The sequence below is a fragment of the Erpetoichthys calabaricus genome, chromosome 13 (genome assembly GCF_900747795.2).
Source record: "Erpetoichthys calabaricus chromosome 13, fErpCal1.3, whole genome shotgun sequence".
Lineage (NCBI taxonomy): Eukaryota > Metazoa > Chordata > Cladistia > Polypteriformes > Polypteridae > Erpetoichthys > Erpetoichthys calabaricus.
Genome location: NC_041406.2, coordinates 133,262,420 through 133,287,531, shown reverse-complemented (window position 1 = coordinate 133,287,531; position 25,112 = coordinate 133,262,420). Strand labels below are relative to the sequence as shown.

The 25,112-nt window shown below is 36.2% G+C and overlaps 2 protein-coding genes across 3 annotated transcripts in view; one reads left to right on the top strand and one right to left on the bottom strand.

Annotated features, from left to right (window-relative positions):
- Nucleotides 1–25,112, bottom strand: part of LOC127529990 (uncharacterized) — a 798,609-nt gene that overhangs the window by 501,563 nt on the left and 271,934 nt on the right. The window lies entirely within an intron of this gene.
- The window catches only part of taf2 (TAF2 RNA polymerase II, TATA box binding protein (TBP)-associated factor), a 384,123-nt gene that overhangs the window by 340,411 nt on the left and 18,600 nt on the right, over nucleotides 1–25,112 (top strand). Inside the window, exon 25 of the mRNA XM_051935579.1 lies at nucleotides 13,287–13,394. Within this exon, the coding sequence (XP_051791539.1) occupies nucleotides 13,287–13,394 (108 nt within the window). The remainder of the gene's footprint in view (nucleotides 1–13,286; nucleotides 13,395–25,112) is intronic.

Sequence of the window (25,112 nt, the reverse complement as noted above, 5' to 3'; positions counted from 1 at the left end):
GGGATTGATTGCAAGTTATAAGGTTGCTCAGTTATTAGCAAAACGCAAGAAAGCGCATACAGAGGCTGAATCAGTCATTGCACCAGCTTTAGCAATAGTTGTTGAAACTATCCTTGGACCCGATGCCGCCGAAAAAGTTAAGAAAGTTCCTTTGTCAAATGATACTATCTCGCGCAGAATTGAAGACTTATCGTCAGATTTACAAGATCAAATCTGCGAAACTTTGACGCGCCTGACGATGAAGTGTCTCTGTTGTGGTCTCTTCAAGTTGATGAATCCACTGACATTAGCGGCAAAGCCCAGCTGCTAGCTTTTATTCGGTTCATAAAGGATGAAAAATGTGTCAACGAATTCTTATTTTGCAAAGACTTACAAACTACGACCAAAGGCGAAGATATTTTCAATGTGGTGAACGAAAACATTTTGCTCTTCAAACTACAGTGGAAAAACTGTGTCAGCGTTTGCACTGATGGCTGTCCTTCCATGCAGGGAAATAGAAAGGGATTCGTCACTCTTGTGCGTCTAGAAAATCCAAATGTATTAGTTGTTCACTGCATGATCCACAGAGAAGCTCTTGCCTTCAAATCTTTGCCGAAAGATTTGATGTCTGTTCTGGATCAAGTGATTACAGTTGTAAACTTCATCAAATCTCGACCACTTGCATCCCGACTTTTCTCTCAGCTCTGTGAAGCAATGGATTCAGACTACAAATGCCTCCTGTATCACACCAACGTTCGTTGGCTCTCCAGGGGAAAAGTGTTAAAGCGTGTCGTCCAACTCAAGGCTGAGCTGATTTCATTCTTGGAGGCTGAAAAAAAAGACTTTGGATTTTCTATTCATGACGAGATCTGGTGGGTTAAGGTGACATTTCTCTCTGATTTATTTGACAAATTAAATTCACTGAATTTAAGTCTTCAAGGACCATCGGAAAGCATCATCACTGCATCCTCAAAACTGAAGTCATTTGGTGAAAAATTGTCGTTGTGGCAAAGTAAGATCTCGAAAGGAGTCTTCGACTGCTTTCCTACTTACAATGAATGTGCTTCAAATAAAGAAATCACCCCCGAAATTCTGTACACTTTGACACACCTGCAGTCAGCATTGCAGCATTACTTCCCAACAGTTGGAAGTAATGAATATGGATGGGTCAGCTATCCATTTGGAAACAATGAAGCTACAAATCTTACAACTGAAGAAGAAGAGCAGCTCATTGATTTAAAAAACGTTGCAGTTCTTAAGTCAAGTTTTGCCGAGAAAAGCCTGGATGTGTTTTGGATTTCAGTCAACAAGTTATATCCTGCAATCAGTTTAAAAGCAATCAAAATAATTCTTCCATTTGCATCTTCATGGTTTTGTGAGTTTGGATTTTCAGCACTAACTGAAATCAAGTCTAAGAAAAGAGAGAGACTTCTTACAATAGACGCTGAAATGCGAGTTTGTTTGTCGACTTTGGAGCCTCGATTAGATCGCATTTGCTCTCAAAAACAGGCACATCCTTCACATTGAATGTAATACTTAAAAACAGGTAAAATAATTTTTCATTTTATTATAAAACAACTGTTGTTCTTCCTGGTGTGCCGCGAAATTTTTTTAGTTTTTTTACTGTGCCAACAGACAAAAAAGTTTGAGAAACACTGGTCTAACATATCAAAATCCTTCACAATCTTTCTTCATCACTTTCATGTGTTTTTGAATCAGTCCAAGTTTTATATGGAAAGAAGAAAAAATGTCTTGTTGGTTTGACAAGTGGTGTTTGAGCCACAGTTTTCTGCCTTGGAACCAGATGCGTCTGCATTGGCCATTTATTTTTAGTTTAATAAGATTCTTTAGCACAGTTGTCCTATTTGCAAATCAAACAACAGTCTTTGATTTATCCAAGATAAATTCCTAGTAGCAGTTACTTTTAGAACACTGCAGATGTTCCAATTGTAAATGTTGTACCGTGTATCTTTCAACAACATTTCTATGTTTTTGTAGGTTTTTTTTGTGTGCACTGTATAGCCAATGGGAATTGAAGGGTGGACATTGCTGTTATATAACAAAACAGCTTTCAAGCATGACTGAACTGAATTTTTACTTTATTTACAGGCAACATAGTTGTTACATTTCCCTTGGTTTTACATCCTTACACATAACAATGGAAATACGAGTAAGCAACACAGTAAACAATATGTGAAACTATTACAACTTTATATATAGTAGAAGTAAAAAATACCGCACACAAATATGTAAAACAATATTGTGAAGTAGAATTGCACTGTACTATATCAAGTAAGCCCTTATAAAATAAACACAAGGCAAACACAAATTAGATTGAATGGAGGAGTTTGGACATCAGGAAAAGTTACAGATGAATCAGAGACAATGCTTAACCATAGTGACAGCAGTTGGAAAGAAACTGTTTACATTTGTTGTAGTTCTTGCTTTTAGTGATTTCTAATGTTTCCTTTAGGGTAATAACTGAAAAAGCTGGTTGCCTGGGCACATTTCCCAACCTGTAATGTGTAGAGGACATCCGTGGAGTACAGTTTCAAGGCTACAATCTTTTTTTGTTGTCCGAATCACACACTGCAGTTTATATTTCGAGTGAGTATATGCATAGCCATACCAGACTATTTAGGAGAAAGTGAGGATGCTTCCAATAACAGCTCATTTAAACTCTACTAGCAGTGATGGACACAAGTTAAACTTTTTATGTTGATGGAGAAAGAAAACTTACTCTGTTAACATTTTTTGTTTGGAGCAGTTATGTTTTCTTCCCATTTTTTGGACTGTGAGTGATAGTTGTGCAAAGAAATTTAAATGTTTCCACCCTATTCACAGTGACATCATTTATAACCAGGGGTGCAGGAAATGAGGAGTGTCTCCTGAAATCCATAATCAAGGAATTTAAGTTAAGATTACTGAGGGTGCACTAACTGGCCAGTCAATCCACTGCCCTCCAATATGGCATCTCATCCCCGTCTTTATCAGGCTAATCAGGGTGGTGTCATCAGCAAACTTCATCAGTTTAACAAAGGTGCAGTCTCCAGTGTAGAGAGTGAAAAGGACAGGAGACCAAACCCAGCCCACAGTTAATGCTATGCTCATGGTCAGGGACTTGACTGATATTCACTCATCTTCACTGTCTCACGCCTGCTCTTTAGAAAGCTAGATAACCAGAGACATGTGACATAGCCAGATTCATACTGAGTAGTGTGCTGTGGAGAAGCTCTGGTATGATTGTGTTAAATGTGGAACTGAAATCCACAGATACGATCCTGGCATAAGTGGCTGAGGTGTGTAAATGCTACAAGTAATGGATAGCCTTATCATCAGGGCTGCAAACAGCACTTATTTCTGAACTTGTAAGCTAAGCTCTCAGAATGACAGTGCCTGTTGTACTTCAAATATGAGGAGTCCACAGTTTGTCTTGGTAAGCAGTTTTTCAACCGAAGTGGAGCTCATATGCTTTCTTAACAAGTGAAGTCATTTCTCTGTCTTTGAGGTATTGTGTATACTCACCACAAACATAAGAGAATCTGTTGCAGCTTTTGTGACATTGGCAAGACATTTCTACACTAACGAATTGTACTGTAGACTGTAAATGCTAAATACCCATGCTATGCCTGTAGAATATGTACATTTGCGTATGTGCATATGATTCTCTACAAGACTTGAAGATAATGTAATCTTATGGGGATGTATTTTTGAGTTGTGGTTGTCAAGCCATTCTGATAATACAAGTTTGCAAAAATAAACTTTTGCAGAATCATTCTGCATAAGAGTACCGTACAGCAAGAAAAGCAACAGATGGCATAATGAAAGAAACACTGTCACCAATTACAGCACAAAAGATATGGTGCCAATTCAAGTGGTTCAGAGGGATGGTTTCCAACAACTTTTGAATATTTTAGACCCAAGAAAATACCGAAAATATTTCAGTCAAACAGTTTTGTCTAAATTGTATGATTCATGTTGCCAACCTCTGATGCATAAACTGCAGAAGGTTTCACATTTTGCCACAACAATGGATTTATGGTCAAGTCGAACATCTGATCCATACCATTCCTTGACAGTGCCTTTCATCAACGAAACCTGGTAACTGTAAAGATACTGTTTGCAAACAGCCTACTCCCCAGAAGACCACACAGGCGACATCATTGCACAAGGTATGAAAGATGAGGTGGCATCATGGTTGCTGTGAGAAGACCGTATGATTTGCATGACAACGAACAGAAGGGCTAACGTTGTCAGTGCACTATGGATTAACAACTGGAAGAGGCTCCCTGGTTTTGAACACAGGCTTCATATTACCATTGGTGAATGAATTACGCAGTTTTATTTTTGTAAGAAGTATATGTCTATCAGAAGCATTTTATTTCACAAGCTGTCTTAGTTGGTGGTCCTCATTCCAAAGCACTTTTTTTTTCTTTCATTATTTAAAACACTCACATAGATCCCTGCCTTCTCGCCCTGCTCCATCTTGTCTAAAGTGATGTTTATGCAAAATTACCGAAGTTCTGCAGCTTTTAGTCCTCTTCTTAAGATGATTCAGGCAAAAGTGTGACGCATGTTCAAATAATTCAACAGTCCAAATATCTTATTTTTAGTAAAATTTCAAAGAAAAACCGTTCACACAAAAATGCAGAAAAAATTTATATCAAAGAAAAGAATGCTCTTCTTTAAGGCTTATATATCTTGTTTCATTCTCTAAGTTTTGTTTTACAGTCATACTTGAGTCAGGTTAAGCATGCTAAGCACATAAGCACGGTCAGAAAAAATGTATGCCATCTTCTATTCTAACAAACATATCTAACAGTCCATGCTAGCAGTAAGACTATTTCCTAACTGGCTTAATTAACACTCTGTTTTACAGATATAGCTATTAAAGTTCTATCTCATGTTAACATACAGGGTATGAAAGGCTTAAATATATTCTAGGTAAGCTATAAGAAACTGATATTCTATAGAAATTAAGCAAATTACAATTGTTTTATTTTTTATGATATCTGTGCAATATTTAACAGAACTTGAAGTTAGTAATTTGTTTAAACATGTTTAGGTTTGGGTTTGTTTTTTTGTATCCTTGTGCAATATATGACAAAACTTTTTTACAGATACTATAGTTTTTTTCTTGTGCAGTATTTGACAGAATTTTGGATTTTTACACAATACTATGTTTGATTTTTGTTCTTACTTGTATGTTGCACAATTCACCTTACAGCAGAGCAGTTTATGTTTATCCAGACTGTAATGTTCATGCCCTATAGTTCAATTATGATTAGTATTTTATTCCCTTTGGATTCATATCTTATTTACATTTAAGTGTCTGTTTAAAATGCTCTCATTATAATAGTGTTGTTGGTCTTAGTGCAATTTTTGATCTCAGTGCACTGTTAGTGCAATTTTTGATCTCAGTGCACTGTTTGATCTCAGTAATACTTTGACTGGTAATTTTAATGTTTTTGTGTTATTTACTTCAGTTTTAAGGAAATAAACAAGACCTATTTTCCTTAACTGTTGGTTCCATTAATCTCATTAGTAAGCAATTAATATCCAATTAACAAGACCAAGCTATATCAACAAGACTTTTACAAACACATTTTTAAAGGATGCAAAATATTGTCTATTTATCGTTATTGTAAATGTCCCAGACAATACCAAAATATAATTTTTTGCTAGTATTGCACACCCCTACCAAGGGTTTCACCACAGCCAGCCCCACTGATTTTTTTTTTTGTCTCGGGAACATTTCTAGTTTAAGCTTTGAATGACATTTTTCTAAATCAAATACTGGAAAACACTATTAATCTTATACAATAATGTAAGTAGGAGCCTTACCCGAGAGCCAGTAGACACATCTAAGAGTTGAGGCAAAAGAATAATTTTAATTAAGTTAATACATCCCAATACTGTCAGATTTCATTTAAACCAAGAGGTTGTTTTGTTTTCATTTTGGTTAGTAATGGCATGATATTTAGCCACTTATATTCCTATATGTGTTAAGAAATAACTATGCACAAATATTTAATCTGGTGTTTGCATTTAAGCTGGTTAGAACATCCTGTCACATGCAAACACATCGGATCCTCTAGCATTAGCAATGTCTTATCCTAATTTATTCTAAAATCTGAGCAGTTTCCAAAATTTTAGATCACATTCATGAGTATATTTAAGGAAGTATTTGTGTTGCCCAAAAAACATCATCAGCATATAATGCCACCTTTTCTAACATTTTTCCATATTTAAAATCCTTTTATAAGTGAGTCTATTCTGATTAAAGTGTCCAGTGGCTCAATGCCCAAGGCAAACAGCAATGGAAATAGTTAATACCCTTGGCAAGTGCCTTCATCTAAGTTGAAAATTTCTGAAACTTCTCCATTTACTAATTTTTTAAGTACCTTACTCATCTTTTGATTAATCTTTCACCAACCCCAAATTTTTCTTCTTGCCATAATTATGGCTATCTGACACTGTCAAAAGACTTTTATCTAATAATAATAAATAATACATTTTATTATACAAGGCGCCTTTCAGAGAACTCAAGGACACCAAACAAACAAACAAACAATGAATAAATAAATAAATAAAAGACAATTATAAACAACTTAAAACATCAGAAAATCTAAAAATTAAAACCAAACAAAACCACTATAATCAGGAGGAAAAAGAAAAAGCCATTTTAAACAGATGTGTTTTAAGTTTACATTTGAAGGATGAATATGATTTGATATTTCGGAGATCCGCAGGTAATGAATTCCAGAGCTTGGGAGGAGAACGGCTGAAAGCTCTGCTCCCCATGGTGGTTAGACGGGCGGGAGGGACAGTCAGATGGGTGGAGGAAGAGGATCTAAGGTTACGGGATGGAATGGCAACAGGAAGAAGGCCAGACAGATATGGAGGGGTGAGGTTATGGATGGCCTTAAATGTTAATAGCAGAATCTTAAAATCAATACGAAACTTGATCGGGAGCCAATGAAGCTGCTGCAAGACCGGAGTAATATGGTGAATAGATGGGGTTCGAGTGATGATACGTGCTGCAGAATTCTGGAATCTGTATCGAATGATAACAGTGCTCTATTCCCTCGATTTTCTATAACTGACTGCATATTAATAAACGTCTAATATTTATGGAAGTTGATTGTGATGGTATAAAGCTCAACTTGTCCGAATGAATAACACTTAGAATTACTTTACTAAATCTCGTTCCCAAAATCGTGTCCAATATTTTGATACCTGCTGAATATTTATGGAAGTTGATTGTGATGGCATAAAGCTCAATTTGTCCGAATGAATAACACTTAGAATTACTTTACTAAATCTCGTTCCCAAAATCGTGTCCAATATTTTGATACCTGCTGTCAGGTGTAAGATTGGGCCATATGCTTCTGCAAGTAATGGGTCTTTCTGTTATTTGGGCAGGACCACTACCGTTGCTTTTAGGATGGAAGAATGTTCCATCTTTTCTGCTGTCCCATATTTTTTATAGATTTCCATGGGGAGATAACATTCATGAATGCGCATCAACGCCAGGGGCCTTGTTTTTTGAGAAAATATTTATAGCAAGTCAGTTCCATTTATTATCTTCAGTAAAATAATGTCTATTGTCATCTGAGTTTTAAAAGAAATATTACATACACATGTAACAAGCTTTTCCTTTTCTTTTGCATATCTTCATGCAGCATGGATATTTTAACTGTATACTTTCAATTTAGTCTTTAAAGGCATTAGGCATTTTGTAACACTGATTAACATCAACCAACACGCCTTTAATATTTGGCTCTTTAAATGCTTGTGTTTTAGGACATAGCCTGTCAACAGACATGCCATATTATGACTGCAACTGTTCTACTATTTCAGCTTCCACAGGAGTACGTAATGGGTTGCTTACGGTTCCAGCCGGAAGAAGCAGCCCTCTCAGTCTCTCCAAATGTCTTCGGCTTAGATGACTCAATTCTTGTAGGTCTGGTTGTTTGCTTGTCAGCTGGTGTCTTTGTAAACTTTTTTAGATTGGCTGTATCACCTTCCTCTTCCTCCTGCTGCTTAGTGCACTTTGCAGCACCTTCACCAAAGCCATCTTAAGCCACAAAATCTATTTGCATTTCACAATTTTTTCATGTCATGCTGCCTCCATGGATTGCAAGACTAAGTTGAATATGCTACAGCTTATGTGGCTGTATCAAAATCTTTTTTCTTTTTACATTATAGGCAGAAGCACTCTGAGCAGCATCTGCTCACATATCCATTTTGACCCGACCCCTAGAATGATACTTACAGGGTGCCAGAGAGATATGTACCAAAATCTGTTCTTAGTACAGCTTTAGACCCTTGAGTAAAGAGTGGGTTGGAACAGTATTTCCCAAAATGTGTTTTGAACAGCAGTGTTTAAAAACTAGTAGCCTGCTTGTTTTACTACTAACCTTCCAATAGTACAAAGTGGCAGTTTAGCCAGAATTAGGTCCACCATCATGCTGACAAAATTTATAATAATTAGAATATACCAAAAGATCATACGTCTTTACTTGCAATAGTATGCAGAATATAGTTACTTTGAAGGTAGGACAGCAGGAAACACCACTTTCTGTACACTGTGCTAATGTGCCATTACAGCACTGTCAGAAGCCTGAAGAGAACGAGTAGCGGCCGCTCTGTGTCTTGTATGTGGCATTATGGTGTATGTAAATGAAGGTCTCCAGCAGATGAGCATTGTGGACCAATAGAGTGGACTGATGAGAGCAGAAACGGAGGTGTCTTAGACAAGTACAAGACATGGCATTGAGCTGTGAAGTGAAAGGAAGGAATAAAGTTCTGCTAAAAAGACTGTTATTTCCACACGTATTTCAAGTTGTATATTGGTTTTGATCAAATATAATGGAATCCTTTTTAATTGATAACATACCAATTGTACACCATATAATACAGTACATGTAAAGGCGAGTAGAAACTATTTATTTTATTGTCCTTGTGTGAATATGGTACGGATGTATTAGGTTTGGAAATTCTGCATCAAATTGTCCAATACAGCTGGGAAAATAAGTATTGAACGTGTCAACATTTTCCACTGTAAATGTATTTCTAATGGTGCTATTGACATCACATTTTCACCAGATGTCGGTAATAATCCAGGTAATCGACACATACAAAGAAATCAAAACAAATAACTCCATAAATTAAGTTAATGTGTAATAAAGTGGAATGACATAAGGAATAGGTATTGAACATGCTTACTGAAATTTATTTAATACTTAGTAGAAAAACCTTTGTTGGTAGTGATAGTTTCAAGATGCCTCCAGTATGGAGAAACTAGTCACATGCATTGCTAAGGTGTGATTTTGGCCCATTCTTCTACACAAACTGTCTTCAAAGCTTGAAGGTTCCTGGGGGCTTCTTCTATGAACTCTGATCTTCAGTTCTTTCCATAGATTTTCAATTGGATTCAAGTTGAGTGATTGATTAGGCCATTCTAGCAGCTTTATTTTCTTTGCCTGAAACCAATTGAGAGTTACCTTGGCTGTGTGTTTAGGATCATTGTCTTGCTGAAATGTCCACCCTCGTTTCATCTTCAGCATTCTGGTAGATGCCTGGAGATTTTTATCAAGAATGTCCCGGTATATTTCTCCATTCATCCTTCCTTCAATTGTATGAAGTGTACCAGTACCATATGCTGAAAAACAGCATTTTGGTTTGGTGTTTTCTGGGTGATGTGTGGTTCCATTTCTCCATGGTCTCCATGGTGTACAATGACATCCATAGTGTTAAATTTTGGTCTCATCTGGCCGGACTGTATTCTCCCAGTATTTCACTGGCTTGTCCAAATGTTGTGCAGCAAACATTAAATGAGCTTCAACATGCTTTTTCTTCAGCAATGGAGTCTTGTGCGGTGAGTGTGCATAGAGGTCATGGCAGTTGAGTGCATTACTTATTCTTTTCTTTGAAACAACTACCTGGTAATTTCAGGTCTTTCTGAAGCTCTCTGTGAGTGGTCCTTGGCTCTTGGACAACTCTTCTGATTATTCTTTTGACTTCTTTGTCAGAAATCTTGCAAGGAGCATCTCGTCATGGCTGCATAATGGTGAAATGATGTTCTTTCCACTTCCAGATTATGGCCCCAATGGTGCCCACTGGAACATTCAGAAGTTTAGAAATACGTCTGTAACCAATGCCATCAGTATGTTTTGCATCAATAAGGTTGTGAAGGTCTTCAGAGAGCTCTTTGCTTTTACCCTTCATGAGATGCTTCCCGTGTGACACCTTGGTAATGAGAAACCTTTTCATAGGCCATCAATTAGGACTAAACCAGCTGATATTAATTTGTACTGATAGGGGGCGGGATTGCTTTCTAAATACTGTTTTTTCGGCTTTCCATGCCTTTTTGCACCTCCTTTTCTTCATGTGTTCAATACTTTTTTCCTGTGTCATTCCACTTTATTACACAACTTCATTTATGGACTTATTTGTTTTGATTTCCTTGTTTGTGTGGATTACTTGGGTTGTTGCAGACATATGGTGAAAATTTCATGTCAGTAGTCTCATTAGAAATATATTTACTGGGAAAACGGTGACATGTTCAACAGTTATTTTCCCTGCTGTATGTAGTGAGGCGGTGGGAGCTTTGCAAAGATTTCTCATATAACACAAATGGCAACAATTACAATGATGTTGTAATGTATATGAATAATATACAGAATTCCTCAATTTATGCTACCACTTGGGAAGTGTATTTTAAGTTTACAGTAATGGTCAGCCAGTCAAAGGACAGCCCTTCAAAGTAGCTTTATACGGAGGTCATTTTGATGTTTACGAACCTATTGCTACTATTGATCTTGGTCAAACTCAAAATTGACTAGATTAAACATACAGTCATGTATATTCTTTCTGTTGTAACCGAGTTATCTCAAAACTATATTAATGAAACAGAAATACATAAGCACTTTACTAAACATAGACAATATTAGACAAAATCACTTAGATAAATCTGCAACTAAATATGCAAAAAATAATCCTGTGAGCAACAGACTTGCAATTAGTAAATATGCACAAAAAATCCTAAAGCGAACAAAGTTGCAATTGTGGATTACAAGCATAAACATCCAGAAGGTCATAGGATGCTGCTGCTAAATTTACCTCAAAACATATTGATATGAACAGATAAACTTCTGTTTGGCATACAAATCAAAAACGTTATTTGTCATGGCTCAAAAATGGCAATGGTGCTTTTAATTATACTTCAAAACAATGATTATCCGTCTAATAAAGAAATTCTTAACCAGACCATTAATGTTAAATGTCCAGAATATTATGCATTGAAATTAACTGATGAATCACCTGGAATATGTTGCAAATGTGAAAAAAATCAAATGTAAATTTTTTAAAGACTTACCAGGGCCTATTAAAAGTATAATAGTGTGTTGCAAATGACATTATTTATTGCAAAATGAATAATCACAGGTAATTTCATACTGTTTTAAAGTACAAGGACAGTATTATCAACATTGTCTTGGGAAATTTTAGGGTGAATCCAGATAACACAGTTAGTCCATGTATGTAGGTATGTATGCACTGGGACACCCAAAGCCTAGCACAGATCATACCACCACCAAGCCTTTAGTGTCTATGCAGCAATCCCTTTAGGCCAATTGGCCACTTCTGCCCCTTTATACTCAGCATTAATGACCCACACATGGAGCGCTGTTCCTCTCACTCAGTGTGCAACCTTCTCCTAACCACCTTGCCAACTGTCGATAGCATTGGCTCACACTCCCATTCTTACTCATCGTACTTTTCACAAAATCTCTGACTTGATTTTTCTCCCTTTTCTCTTACATTGTCAATCCCCCTTGTTCTGCTCAGACTTCTCTTTATAGGATACATGTCCTTTGCTTAACGACCCACAGAGTGGCAATGAATACACTATCTGAGCTGATTGTGTTTGCACATTAGTACTTAATAAGCCAGTTTCTGCAATATACACCCCATGCCCGCAAGGCTTTAGGCAGCATGCACAGACACCCACCAAGTCTGAGCCACATTGTTTTTGTTAAAACTAATGCAGCTCAACAGACTCCTAAATTGTTTAACTACATAAAGCAAGATAGATTATAAGTAAAGATTCATTACAAATATTTTCAGTAAGGCATACTATTGACCTGTTTCTGCCATCTAGCAGATCTGTAATGCTGTTAAATTAGTATTATTTCAGCTAAAAATGCAACCTTTAGTGAAGTTGTCTCAGATTTATTTTTTTATATATCTATGTAGAAAAACTAACCTTTTATTAGCCTATTTTCAAAGTTAGATTATACCAGAAATAACTGCTGAGATTTGTAGACTTGGGTTTGGTGGTTTTCGTGTGATGCTATAACAGACAGACATAAATGATTTCTATATGACAGTGGTCAAATTAAGTACTGCAAGTGCCCTTTCAGCTGTGAAGAAAATACTTTGAACTACAGGCTTGACAAGTTGAGTGGCAGTAAAAATTCTATTGCTAAAATTGCAAAATAAGAAAAAAAAAATTGCATAGACCAGGAAAAACTGCTAATCTCAATGTACTCAAATAAATTATTGGACATATCTATAATGCATAGATGTTAAACTGTGCTTTAAGCTGTTGTCCTGTGAGGTGCTGTTATTCAAGCTATTGATTCTCAGAAACCAGTCTTGTGATTCTGTTGAGGCTTTAGGGCCATGAGACCTTTTATTGTCAGAGTTTCCAAGTTCCTTTTGAAGTCGTAGAAAACTGTACTGATTGACACTTTAGCTTTCTTTGCCTTTTTTTAAATGATCTGCACTTTCAAAGGTTAAAATGGTGTTGAGCTATGTAAGCCATGTAAGTTTGTGTATGTGTGTGTGTGTGTATATATATATATATATATATATATATATATATATATATATATATATATATATATATATATATATATGACAATATAAATATTAGGAAATAATCATGTAATACATGTTTAATTTTTTCTGTCCAGTTCTAATTTTTTTTTTTATTACAAGATTTTAAACTCTGTTGCTGTCCTATAGTTATGTGATTTGTTGTGTTATGAACACCATATTATCATTTTCTGCTGTTGAATGTGATGTTATGATAATATATTATATATTTTACTGTTTTTTATGTTTTACTATTGTTATATCTAGGGCCCTAATACCAAGACAGATTTTAAGCAACTATTTTGCTGATTAGTAAAGTTTATTTTAATATTTAGCTTATTCAGTGTTGATGTGTACACTACAGATGTGTTTCATTTTTGCTCTAACCTGGCATTAAATAAAGAAAAATAATTTTATTATAGGAAGATGAAAATCTCAGCATTGAAGTATCAACCAATGTTCCAGTCTTATTTCAAGGAGTGAAGAGAAAAGCTGATACTCCACTCGGATCACCACTTGAACCTGGCCAGGTACAAGAGAAGGATGCCCACATCAATGTAGTCAAATTAAACATTAGAATAAGCATGTAGATCAGGAGAGTGTTAATCCAAGAATGAACTTCAGATTTCTTTGAATTTTCTTCTCTAAGCTTAAAATGCAATGTTTCTTTGAAATTAATATTTTTTAAATTATTGACAGTCTGTGTATCCATTTTCAGACTGTGAAAGTGGAGTAGAGCCTGTCTTGTCAAAACTAGGTGCAAGGTGTATAATTTATGTGCTCTGAATTTAAATGTTTTTTGTTCATGACAGATATCCTGCTTTTCTGTTAACATTATTGCCAGCTCTCCCTACATTTAATGTGTTTGTATATCAGACATATACAGCCACAGACTGTGGGGTTTCATTCACCTCATTGACCTATATCTACAGTTTCTACTGACTTATTCTTAAATATTATTCCTTTTAAATAAGATACTTAAAGCTTTGGCTTTTCACACTAGAGTCTCTCAAAATCGTCAAGAAATAAACATTTCTCTATTGAAATGTTGACAACAAAGTTTCTACTTCACAATTAGATAGAACATTAGAAAAAATTCAGAGGGGAACAGGCCATTCAGCCCAACAAACCTTGTCAGCCTTATCTACTTAACTCCCCCAAATTAACATTGTCTAGCTTAGAAAGTCCTACTATCTACCATACTATATGGTAACCTCTTCCATGTGTCGGTCATTTTCCCTTAACAAGTTTCCAAGTGTATCTCCATGTTGTTTTTTTAACTAATTTTAAAGTAACAATCTCAATACAGTATATTAATTCCTTTCATAATTTTAAACACTTCAGTCATGTCACTTCTTAATCTCCTTTTGCTTAAACTGAAAAGGCTTAATCTTTTAGTCGTTCCTCATAACTCATCCTCTGTAGTTCTTGAATCAGCCTAATCACTCTTCTCTGGACTTTTTCTAGTGGTTCTATGTTTTTTATTTGTAGCCTGGAGACCAAAACTGTACCCAGTACTCCAAATGAGGCCTCACCAGTGCGTTATAAAGCTTGACTGTAACCTCCTCGGACTTGTACTCTACATGTCCTAAATCCTTCTCATAAGGTGTACTTTTGATTTTCAGACCTCCGTTTGTGTATTCAAATGTAGCATTTTTAATTCCTACATGTAATACTTTACATTTATTTAATTAAATGTCATCTTACACAAATATGCCCAAGCCTGTATGCAGTCCAAGTCCCTGTGATGATTCAGGGTGCAAGTACACCTAGCTTGATATCATCTGCAAGTTTAACCAGCTTATTTTTTATTCCTATCCAAATCATTTATTTATACAGTAAAACCTTGATTATCCTTCAGTGGTCGGGACTGAGGCCATGATGGATAAGAGAAAAGACAGATAACAGAACAGCTACTTTAAAAATGATTTGGTCCTGTACATTACGGGATATGGATGTCTGAAGCAGAACTCCGTTAGCAGCGGTATTATTTTTTCTTTTTTCTTTTTTTTTATCATCCCGAAGTGTCCTGTATTTACTGAACCCGAGGGCGTTTAGTTACAGTATATGCAAGCATATATAAGCATGACTGGCAGAAAAAAGGCTCAGAAAGAAACAGAAAATACAGTTAAAGCTTAATCCAAGCCTAAACAGGCATCAAGTTCAAACTCCAGCTCCAGGTATGGTATGCCAGAGACTGACATAGAACAGATACTGTAGGTGAAAGTAAAAATTTCCTGGGACCTGATGCTACTGCATCATCTCCAGCCAAGTGCAAAACTGGGAGCGAATGTGCAAGCGGGTCAGACCAGGAGAACTTGTTGATTCCAGAAAGTTAATTGAAACTGAAAATGACCTTACCTTCCTCATTGTCAACTACCCCTCGCGAGCCAGCAACTCCATCTGAGCTTACCACTTCACCCGCAGAACACAGAGAAGACCGAAACAATCTGTCCAAGCTGAAGGTAATGATCACTGCAATGGCCACCGCTCTTGAGGGGGACATTAAGGAGCTCAAGAATAATATAAAGAAGGATATAAATGATATAACGAAAGAAATAAAGGACATACATAAGACAAACGAGAAGCTGCTTCAGGATATTAAAGACTAGGAAAAACGTTTTAAGTAATCTCTTTGAGGCAACCTTTAAAGGAATGCTAGAAAAAGTTGAGAAACAAAATTCAGAAAAATGCATCTTAAGTTTAAGAATAAATTTAGAGCACTTGACACTCAGTTTGAGGATGTTGAGCAAACGTTCATGACTCTTATTGAAATAGCTGAACAACTGACATCTACCACTGACAGAAAAGCAACGGCTACAAATTCCAAATGCAAAGTGCTTGGAGACAGACTAGCTGCACTGGAGGATGGATGCAGAAGGAATAATATCAGAATCATAGGTCTCCTTGAGAATCGTGAAAGTCCAAACCCAGTGAAAATTCATAGCTGAACTATTCTCTAAAATAATTGGAGAGAACTTCAAATCAGACACCAAGATAACCGCAGCTTGCCACATACGTGGATTGAATACCTCAAAACCTAGGATTGTCATTGTGCGTTTTGAAAAATTACAATTTAAGTTACATATAATGTTACTTCTCAGACGGAAACAAGAGATTATATTTGAAAATACCCACATTCATATTTTCCCTGATTTCTCACCCTCAACATCTGCTAAACATGCCACATTTTACATTTAACAGCGCTTATGGAAAGCCGAGATCAAATACAGCCTTTTGTATCCTGCCAAACTGAAAGTGGACATTCAAGGAAAGTCCTGAATTTTTACTTCTACGGAGGAAGCATAAAAAGAAAGTTGATCCCAACACTTTTTGAAATACGATCGTGCGTTGCATCCGGTTCTGGCATGGCAAAGAAACTCTTGCGTGCTGTTTGATCCGCTTGCATTCATACTGGTACCATAATTATACATCCTATTTCTTTCTCGGCCACTATTTGTTTACAGTTTAATGCGTGAATGTATGTATGTGTTATGTTTACTTTTTCTTTCTTCATGGGGGACTATATAACATTATACCCTTGGTTTATTGTATTAGGGCTTACTATCAAAACATTATCTGCTTATCCAGGGCTACTGTTTAACGTCATTCCCTGGGTTTACTCTCTCAAGACTGTTTGAGATTATATTTTATGCTTATAGTATTTGGACTTTATTGTCAATAGATATCTGTTGCCTCGCAGTTAGGAGACCCGGGTTCGCTTCCCGGTCCTCTCTGCGTGGAGTTTGCATGTTCTCCCCGTGTCCTGCGTGGGTTTCCTCTGGGCGCTCCGGTTTCCTCCCACAGTCCAAAGACATGCAGGTTAGGTGGATTGGTGATTCTAAATTGGCCCTAGTGTGTGCTTGGTGTGTGGGTATGTTTGTGTGTGTCCTGCGGTGGGTTGGCACCCTTCCTGGGATTGTTTCCCTGCCTTGTGCCCTGTGTTGGCTGGGATTGGCTCCAGCAGACCCCCATGACCCTGTGTTCGGATTCAGCGGGTTGGAAAATGGATGGATGGATGGATGTCAATAGATATCTCTATTTTAATCCTTATAAATCACCTTACAGTTAAATAAATTACCAATTGTCCACTTCCTCACATATGAAGACTTGGACCTGGAAAATCATGAAAAATTAAACCAAAATCCATTACTGAAAAAAACCTTGAAATTTTTAAAATATGTAAATGATATTTAAAATAATGGAAAATATTAAAGTAAATTCCAGTAATCACATATTATGAGATATAACATCTGATATTTTACCAACAAAGCACGCACATCTTGCATTAATATCACAATGCGTTGTGTGTTGCTTTCAAGTATATGAGTGAACTGGTATAGATATGTAGTAGACGTAAGCCTGCACATTGAATGATTAGTGTTGAGTTAGTGTTAAAGTGGTAAAATACATTGTGTTTATTTGACATTTTACTGTGGTTGATTGAGCAGTCAAAATGCCATGAAAGTGTGCGTTTAACTTGAAATAGAAATTACTGAAAATATAATAGAAATAGAAATTACTGGAAATTACTGACTACATAGATTGACTTCAAAACGACAAATCAAATAAACATACTGCTGGATGCTGGTACTGTATTAAGAACTTTGACATTGGGTGTGGGGTGATCATTATGGTCTATGATCATTTATTTGCCTAATGGGTTTTGGGTTAATAGCACCCCCAATCCAGTTAAAAAAAGTACTCAAACAAATCATGCTTTTTTTCATGATTTCTTTGTATTTTTTGCTTGCTCAAACCAAAATATTGGCACGAGTTGACTGTGTGCAAACCACATGTATAATGGAACATTCCTTGTCCAAAGCATAATGTATCTGTTTTTAAAATGTAGCAGCCCTGCCTAGAATTACATAACTTATTCCTAAGTGTGCTATTACTGATGAGATTCGGTGATCATTTTATTAATTGGTCAGCAATTTAAAACAGGCATTGTGTTTCATTTCATATATGTTCTTATTAGGTTCATGTAATCTTGATGTGGATATTCAGATCCGAATTGTAAGAGTCCTGGATTCTTGTGCTGGTTTGTACTGGAAAGTTATAAAAAGTCCTGGAATTTCAAATGCATTAAAACGTACAAACCCTGTTCAGAATAATACAAGTTTAGACCATTTAAAGTCTGTATATGTTCATTTATTTATTCGTTTATTCTCTGCTACAAAGTACTACACTTAAATTATGGCTATTATCTTAATGAACATTTTTGTTGCTTTAAGTCATTGTTAATTACCTTTTTAAATTTTAATGGCATCCTTTATTTTCTTTTGGATCACATTCTTTTCTTATCATGAAGGGTTATAGATTACTCTGATATTGTCTTTTTAGTTGCAGTAATTGAAGTAACACAACCAACTTTATTAACCATAGGCCCTGTACAATGGTCAGAGTAGAACCTGTATTTATATTTATTTATATTGCTTCATATAATCTATATATTAAATATTATTTCAATTTTTTTTTCTATTTGCTTAGCCCAAGCTGAATTTCAAATAAAAATGTGTCTAGTAAACACACTTAGTGAAGCACTTGGTGATGTTACCTTTCAGTTCAAAAAAGGACACTAAAGTCAGTAAAGGACACTAAGCCATTCATACCATTATAAAGTTTTTACATTCACCCCCCACCCAGGACCTGTATAATTTTGTTTTTGAACTTACAGGGTGTTCACATAATTTATTATGGGATCCCATACCCCATGAAACCCTCATTACTTTGCTTCCTGAATGTAAGCATTGCCTAGCAACCCAACATTACACTACTAATTAGCTACATGTAAAGCTCCTAAGTGAGGGTGAAACAAGTCAAAAATTACTAAACTTAACATTGCATTGATAGTGAAACTTTTATTTAAACACCTCGTTAAACACTTTTTTCATATGATAAGCGATCTAACCTATTCAGCACTGCTAACTGGGCTCCATTTACATCTCAGAAATGAGTAGGAAGCACCTTTAACTTCATTTTGTTCACTCTAGTTGAGAGACAAAATTGAATCTAAACAGTTTATCACTCATTTATTGTCTTCATTTAGCATTTGTACAACCTTGTTAAACATCATCGTTAAGAACAAAAAAAAAGTTTTGTGCTGTATTTACAACTTTTGCTGAAGCTTTCTTTTTTATTTTAGGGCCATTCCATGTCAAATCAACCAATTTTCCAGAATTCCCACACACTTCAGTTTCAAAAGAGACACCCTATAAAATTATTTTGATGTAAGATCAATACTTTCCAAGATTTATCCAGTTTTGTGAGAGGAGAGGGTTGTCAAATTTGATACGGCTTCACTTTTTCATCAATTTCACAAGACCTTATCTCAAGAACTAAACCACCTAGCAGCCTCAGATTTTCCATACTTATCCCTTCATTGGTATAGTACATAAAAAAATCAAAATGTCCAGATGACACCACTTGGTAAGAGCAGACCTTCAAAAATGGAAAATAAAATATTTTGCTCCTTTGGCTTTGCAATGTTTAGACTTTCAGAAAACATAACTTCTAACTGAGACACCCTGTTGAAATTTTTTCCATGTTTAGATACCCATCAGGGTTTGACCAACAGACCTCTCAAATATGAAAAAAAAAATAATTTTGGGTCTTATTTTCAGACCAGCTTCATGTATTGTGGGAATACTGCATGGGCCTTCTTTCTCAATAAACAAGTCTTACTTTTCTTATGCAGATCTTTCATTTTTATTTTCCATTCTAAACATGGGTTAAATTTACCATTTGTCAGTAATGATAATCATCAAGTTCTTCATCACTAGCTAATCAATAGGATTAATGGAAAAAAAATTAAATAAATCACCAAAGGCAAATTAGGCGTAACACTTGAATAGCAGCTGCTTGATTTGTCATTAAATACAACGCTAGTTATAATGAAATGTTAACATCTTGATATTACAGCAGTAAGAATGTAACCCATTTCATTTCTGTTTTAATCAAAGTGCATTGTGTAAGACATCTCCGACTGACCGTTATAGGTGCACTAAGCAGTGCAATAGCACCCAACAAATATTGTCTCCAGGCGGCCAATGGAAAGACTGTGCAGGATAGTTTGGATGCATGAAATATATCGGGATGTCTTAACTCTTGTCACGAATCGCACAAATCCAACATTTCCCATCATACATCCAACATATCTTCCAATATGACACTGGTTTAAGGTGAGGGATGCATCTGATCTATCAGGAGTGTGATCGTGAGAGAGCATGATCTCAGCTGCTGCTTCAGCAGTGAATATTTGGACAATTAATTAACATTTTTCACCAGACATTTGGCTGACTTTGAGTTTGCCATGTTTTAAAGGAAAAAAAAAAAAAAAAAAGTTTGACATTTTTGATAACTTATTGTTTGAAAACTCAGAATGGAAAATACACGTGAAAGCTTTGCATAAGAAAAGTAAGGCTTATGTTTTGAGAAAGAAGGGACAATGAAGAATAAATGAAAAATAATCTGTTAGAGTGCTCTGAAATTGAAAACCAAAATGATCTTTTGGATTTGAGAGGTCTGCTGTTCAAACCCTGAAATAGTTACTATTCTGTTTATTGCTTTTTCAGAAAGCCTATATTGTTATCTGAATAAGGAAAAAAAAAATCAAAAGTTTGTGTTGGTTACAAATATGTTTTTCTGAGGCCTAAACATAGCTAAGCCAAAGACTCAAAATATATTGGTCAATTTCAAGGGTCTGCTTTGACCATGCAGAGTCATCTGGACCAAATGTTTTAATTTCGCCATACTAATAAATGTACCAGCGTGTGAAGTCTGAGCCTGGTCGGTAGTTTAGTTCTTGAACTATGAACTTGTGAAATTTGATGGAAAAAGGAGTCCGGGTAAAATCAACGCCCCCACCCCGTAAACTGGCTGTATCTTGAAAAGTGTTGATCTTACTTACATCAAAAACATATGGGGTGTCTCCTGACTAACATGGATACACCTAGTAATTTTTCTAGATTTTTTTTTAATCCGTAGTGCACTAGCCATTGGTTGATTTGACATGAAGTTACCTTTTATTAAATATTTCAAGAAATAACATAGCATACAATCAAGCAGATAACATTTGCAGAACTTATTCAACAAGTTACTTCAAAACTAATCTCGAAAGAACACTAGGGAAATAAAAAAGACAAAAAACGAAACCTAACAAAACAAGAATTGAACCCCCCATCTAAGAGACAGAGAGGAGAGCTAAAAGCAGAAAAAATATCTTTTTCTTCTACATAAATGCTTAATCTCATTTTTGTTTTTAATTAAATCTTCCCATGTTTAAAAAAAAACAAAAAAAAAAAACAGCTTTTGGACAGATTCTCTAAGCAATAATTTTTTTTCCCCTAATCTTTATATATACCATGTTTCCCCAAAAATAAGACCTACTCCGAAAATAAGCCTTAGTCAAGATCGTCAGCTGAAAAGTAAGGTGCCTAAGGCCGGGTTTATACTTCATGTGATGTGACGCGTGTGCCTGAAACATCCATTAAATTCCGAGGACACCTTGCCACAATATCTCTGAAAAGGATATTTAATGATTACATCCATCAATTTGGGGATGCGCAGATTCCAGCAGCATTGGACACGAGGCAGAAACAAAATCCGTGGACGGGGCATCAGCTCATCACAAGGTGAACACAAGCACACACATACACTGTTGTCATTGTAGCTTCACCTAATCCCCAAACCTTCATGTCTTTGGATGGAAAACTGAGCTCACTGTGGAAACCCACCAGGAAAAACATGCAAACTCCAGTCAGGGATCACAAGGGACATGACTCCCTGCAAGACAGCAGCGCTACCGCTCTGGCACCGTGCCACCCTATATGTGTAACTATTAACAATATTCATTATTTAAACAAAGTTAACTATTTATCTGTAAATGTAACATACATGCTTTAATGCAGTTCATCATGAAAGTGATATCAAGTATAAATCTAAGAATTGTAAATGTGCAGAGAGATGGAATATCATAAATGTAATGTGCTCTGTGTAGCAATCTGTTGCTGCTTGCCGCTGTTGTCAGGTCAGGAGGAAGCGCCCCATAAGCTCATAGCGATTAACAACTGGGTCAGTTTGAAGATGACGTTTACGACGGTCTTCTTTAACAATAAAGTAAACTACGAGATTAAACTGGACATTTTGAGTTTAAAGCCAAAATTTCTACTTTAATCACAAAATAGACATTTTCATTATGTCCTTATTTTTTTTTCTCTGTGGCTCAAATACGCCGCCGTACATTGTGATAGTATTGTAAGGTACAAAAAAAAAAAAAAAGACAACACAGAAGATGGTATGTGAGACTTTTAAACTGTATCGTGTCGTTACTTTGAGGAATATGCGACGCTTGAATATAAAGGCAACATGAATACATGTGTATGTCGGCATTTTGCTTCACCACATCTAACCATTCATCAAACATCGAAGCAGGCACATCGATCAGCAAAGCGGCTGGAGTAGCAAGAAATTCAGGCTGGAATTCAGGGTTTGAATGTGGAGAATTATGACGATATTCCAGAAGAAAATGATATGACTGTATTTGGATAAATGTGTATTGTTGTACATGCATAAATATAAGACATCCCCTGAAAATAAGCCCTAGTGCACCTTTTGGAGCAAACATTAATTTAAGACCCGGTCTTATTTTCGGGGAAACACGCTAATACAATACCGTGGGTGTTCGTTTGTCTGTCCAGGATTTTAAATCACCTGTAGCTCGTAAACCGTTTGACCTATTGACCTGAAATATGGTACACATATACTACGTGACGTCTACTATCCAATTTCGGGGTGCTGCTTGACCTCCAGGGTTATTCCTCTTTTTATTTTTATTTTACTTTATTTTAGAATCCACTCTCAGCAGCGGCCATGTGGCGCATGTGTACAGGTGCCATTCACATTCCTACCACCTTTGCCTTCACTTTCCCTACCTCTTCATATCTTAAATCATTCTTGAGGTAGATTGAAGACTTAAGTGCCAGCTTAAGTGAAAAATTAAAGAAAATGTACTAAGTAATTGCAACACAATGACTTCATCAGTTTTAACGCAAAAAGATGCAGATGAAACAAGAGAAGAAGCGGGCCGTGAGGGTGGAGAAAAGAAGAGCTGCTCAGAAAGCGAAAGCAGCAAGCACATCAACCTCTGAGCAATGAATGCTAAACGTACAGAGAAAGAGTATGAAAACTATGAATGCTCAAGTCAAGTGTATTCACTGCACGATATCGTGCAGTGCGCCATTACTGGTTTCAAATAATATAGAACATCAGTTACCCACTGAATTATAAAAGTTTGTTTGAGATCCTTCCAATTAAACAATGTTTATGTGCTAGAAGTATGGTATAAGCTATAACCTCTCCCTATCCACTTTAAGGCGATCCTGGAGTGCACTACATTTAGCTAATAGTGTTGTAGGAGTGATTGTGAAACCAAGACAGTCTATTAAATGTTTAGCAATTTTTACCCAAAATGCTGTTAAATTCGTGCATTTCCAAAACATATGGCCTAGTAATGCTGGAGCTAGATGGCAAGACTCATAAGCTGAATCTTGAAAGTTGAGTATCTTATTGAGGAGCTGCAGATAAAATCATATCTGCCTTGAAGTGTGTCCAACTTTAATTCCATATTCTGTGTGATAGGTCGATGACTGGATTGTTGGTTTGTTGACAAAAGCTAGTCTTTACTGGGGCACAAACCAGGGCATATAAAGAGGTTGCAGAACAAGGCTGGTGTAAATTTGTGCCAATGTCCAGGTGTAGGAGTGAGCGATATACAGTATATTGTCTACGATAATATCTTAATTTTTGTTTTAATAATGTGCGAGTTGAAAGTATTGAGTATGTTACTCACTCACTTTCCAAAAAACAATCAAAAACACACCTTGAGAGTCCAAGCATTCACTGTCTCATTTAACCTAACAGGGTAGACTACTGCGCGTATGCAAAGTGAGCACATAGGCGGTGAAGGTCCTTGTTGAGGGATGGGGTAAAGACGGAGTTCAGGGGAGAGAGGTGCAGAGCTCAGAGGGGTGTGTACATACACAGCAGGGTTAGGATATCAGAGCTAACCATGTAATGTTATCTGTGTTTGCATAGTTAAATGTAGTCAGCTTGGAATTTGTTGCCCCATTGCCATCCTTTTTGCTGCTTCATGAAGTTTTACTCGATCTGCCAAAGCACTTCTTTGTTTTCCTCCTGAAATGATCAGTTCATGAAATGCTACGTAAGCTCCAAAATATTAAGTTATTATACATTTTAGAATGAGTTTCTTTCTGATGTCTTCTTTTTAACATTTGCATGTTAACCTGGTTCAAAGCCCACAACCTGTAATGATGTAATGACACGTTTCCAGTTCATTTAAACAAAAACTGCTTCAATAATGATGACAGGATCGAATCCTTCGACAGAATTCATGGTTATGGCAAAAGTGGAAGACACCCCTACCCCAGGCCCCTCATTTGCTTCAGCTTGACCTTTGGCTGCAGAAATTGGAGCAGGTGATTAAACATGGTTGGGAGCAAAACATTACAAAAAAGTCTTTAAGCAACTATTTCAAAAAGCAAATACAGGGAAGAGTGCCTGGTGATGCCGCCTCTATGTGGTATCACATCTCAGCCCATGCTCTTTTCTTTTGTATTTCTTAGTTGGTAGAATGGGCTTCCCACTTCCATCCATACTACTGACTTGCTCAATGCATTTAAGAGACAATTGAAGACCTGTCTTTTCTGTGAATATCTGTTTAAATGACAGAAGAAAAACATTACGCTCTGTGATCCTTTATATAAACTTTTTTAAACGATGCACGCTAGATCAATTAGACTTTTACAAACAAGTTTTTAAAGGATGCAAAGTATTGTCTAATTATCGTCAAAGTCCCAGAAAATATTGAGATATTTTTTGTCAATATCACACACCCCTGTTTCTAGGTCTTTATCATGGATATATATGCTGCCCAGTAATAAAACTTAAAGTTAGATAGTGCCATTCCACCTTCTGCTTTTGATCTTTGTAGGGTCACCTTTTGAAAGAGTGGCCGTCTTGAATTTCAGATAAATGATGCAATGATTGAGTCTAGTTTCTTAAAGAATGATTTATTGATGCATATAGGGATACCCTGAAATAGATACAGTTGCTTAGGAAGGATGTATTGATTTTCCCTGCTAAGGTGAAATGAAGGGGAGACCATCTGTTAACATCTTTTTTGATTTTTTTTTATTCATACTGTTACCAAAAATGTGTTGCAAAAA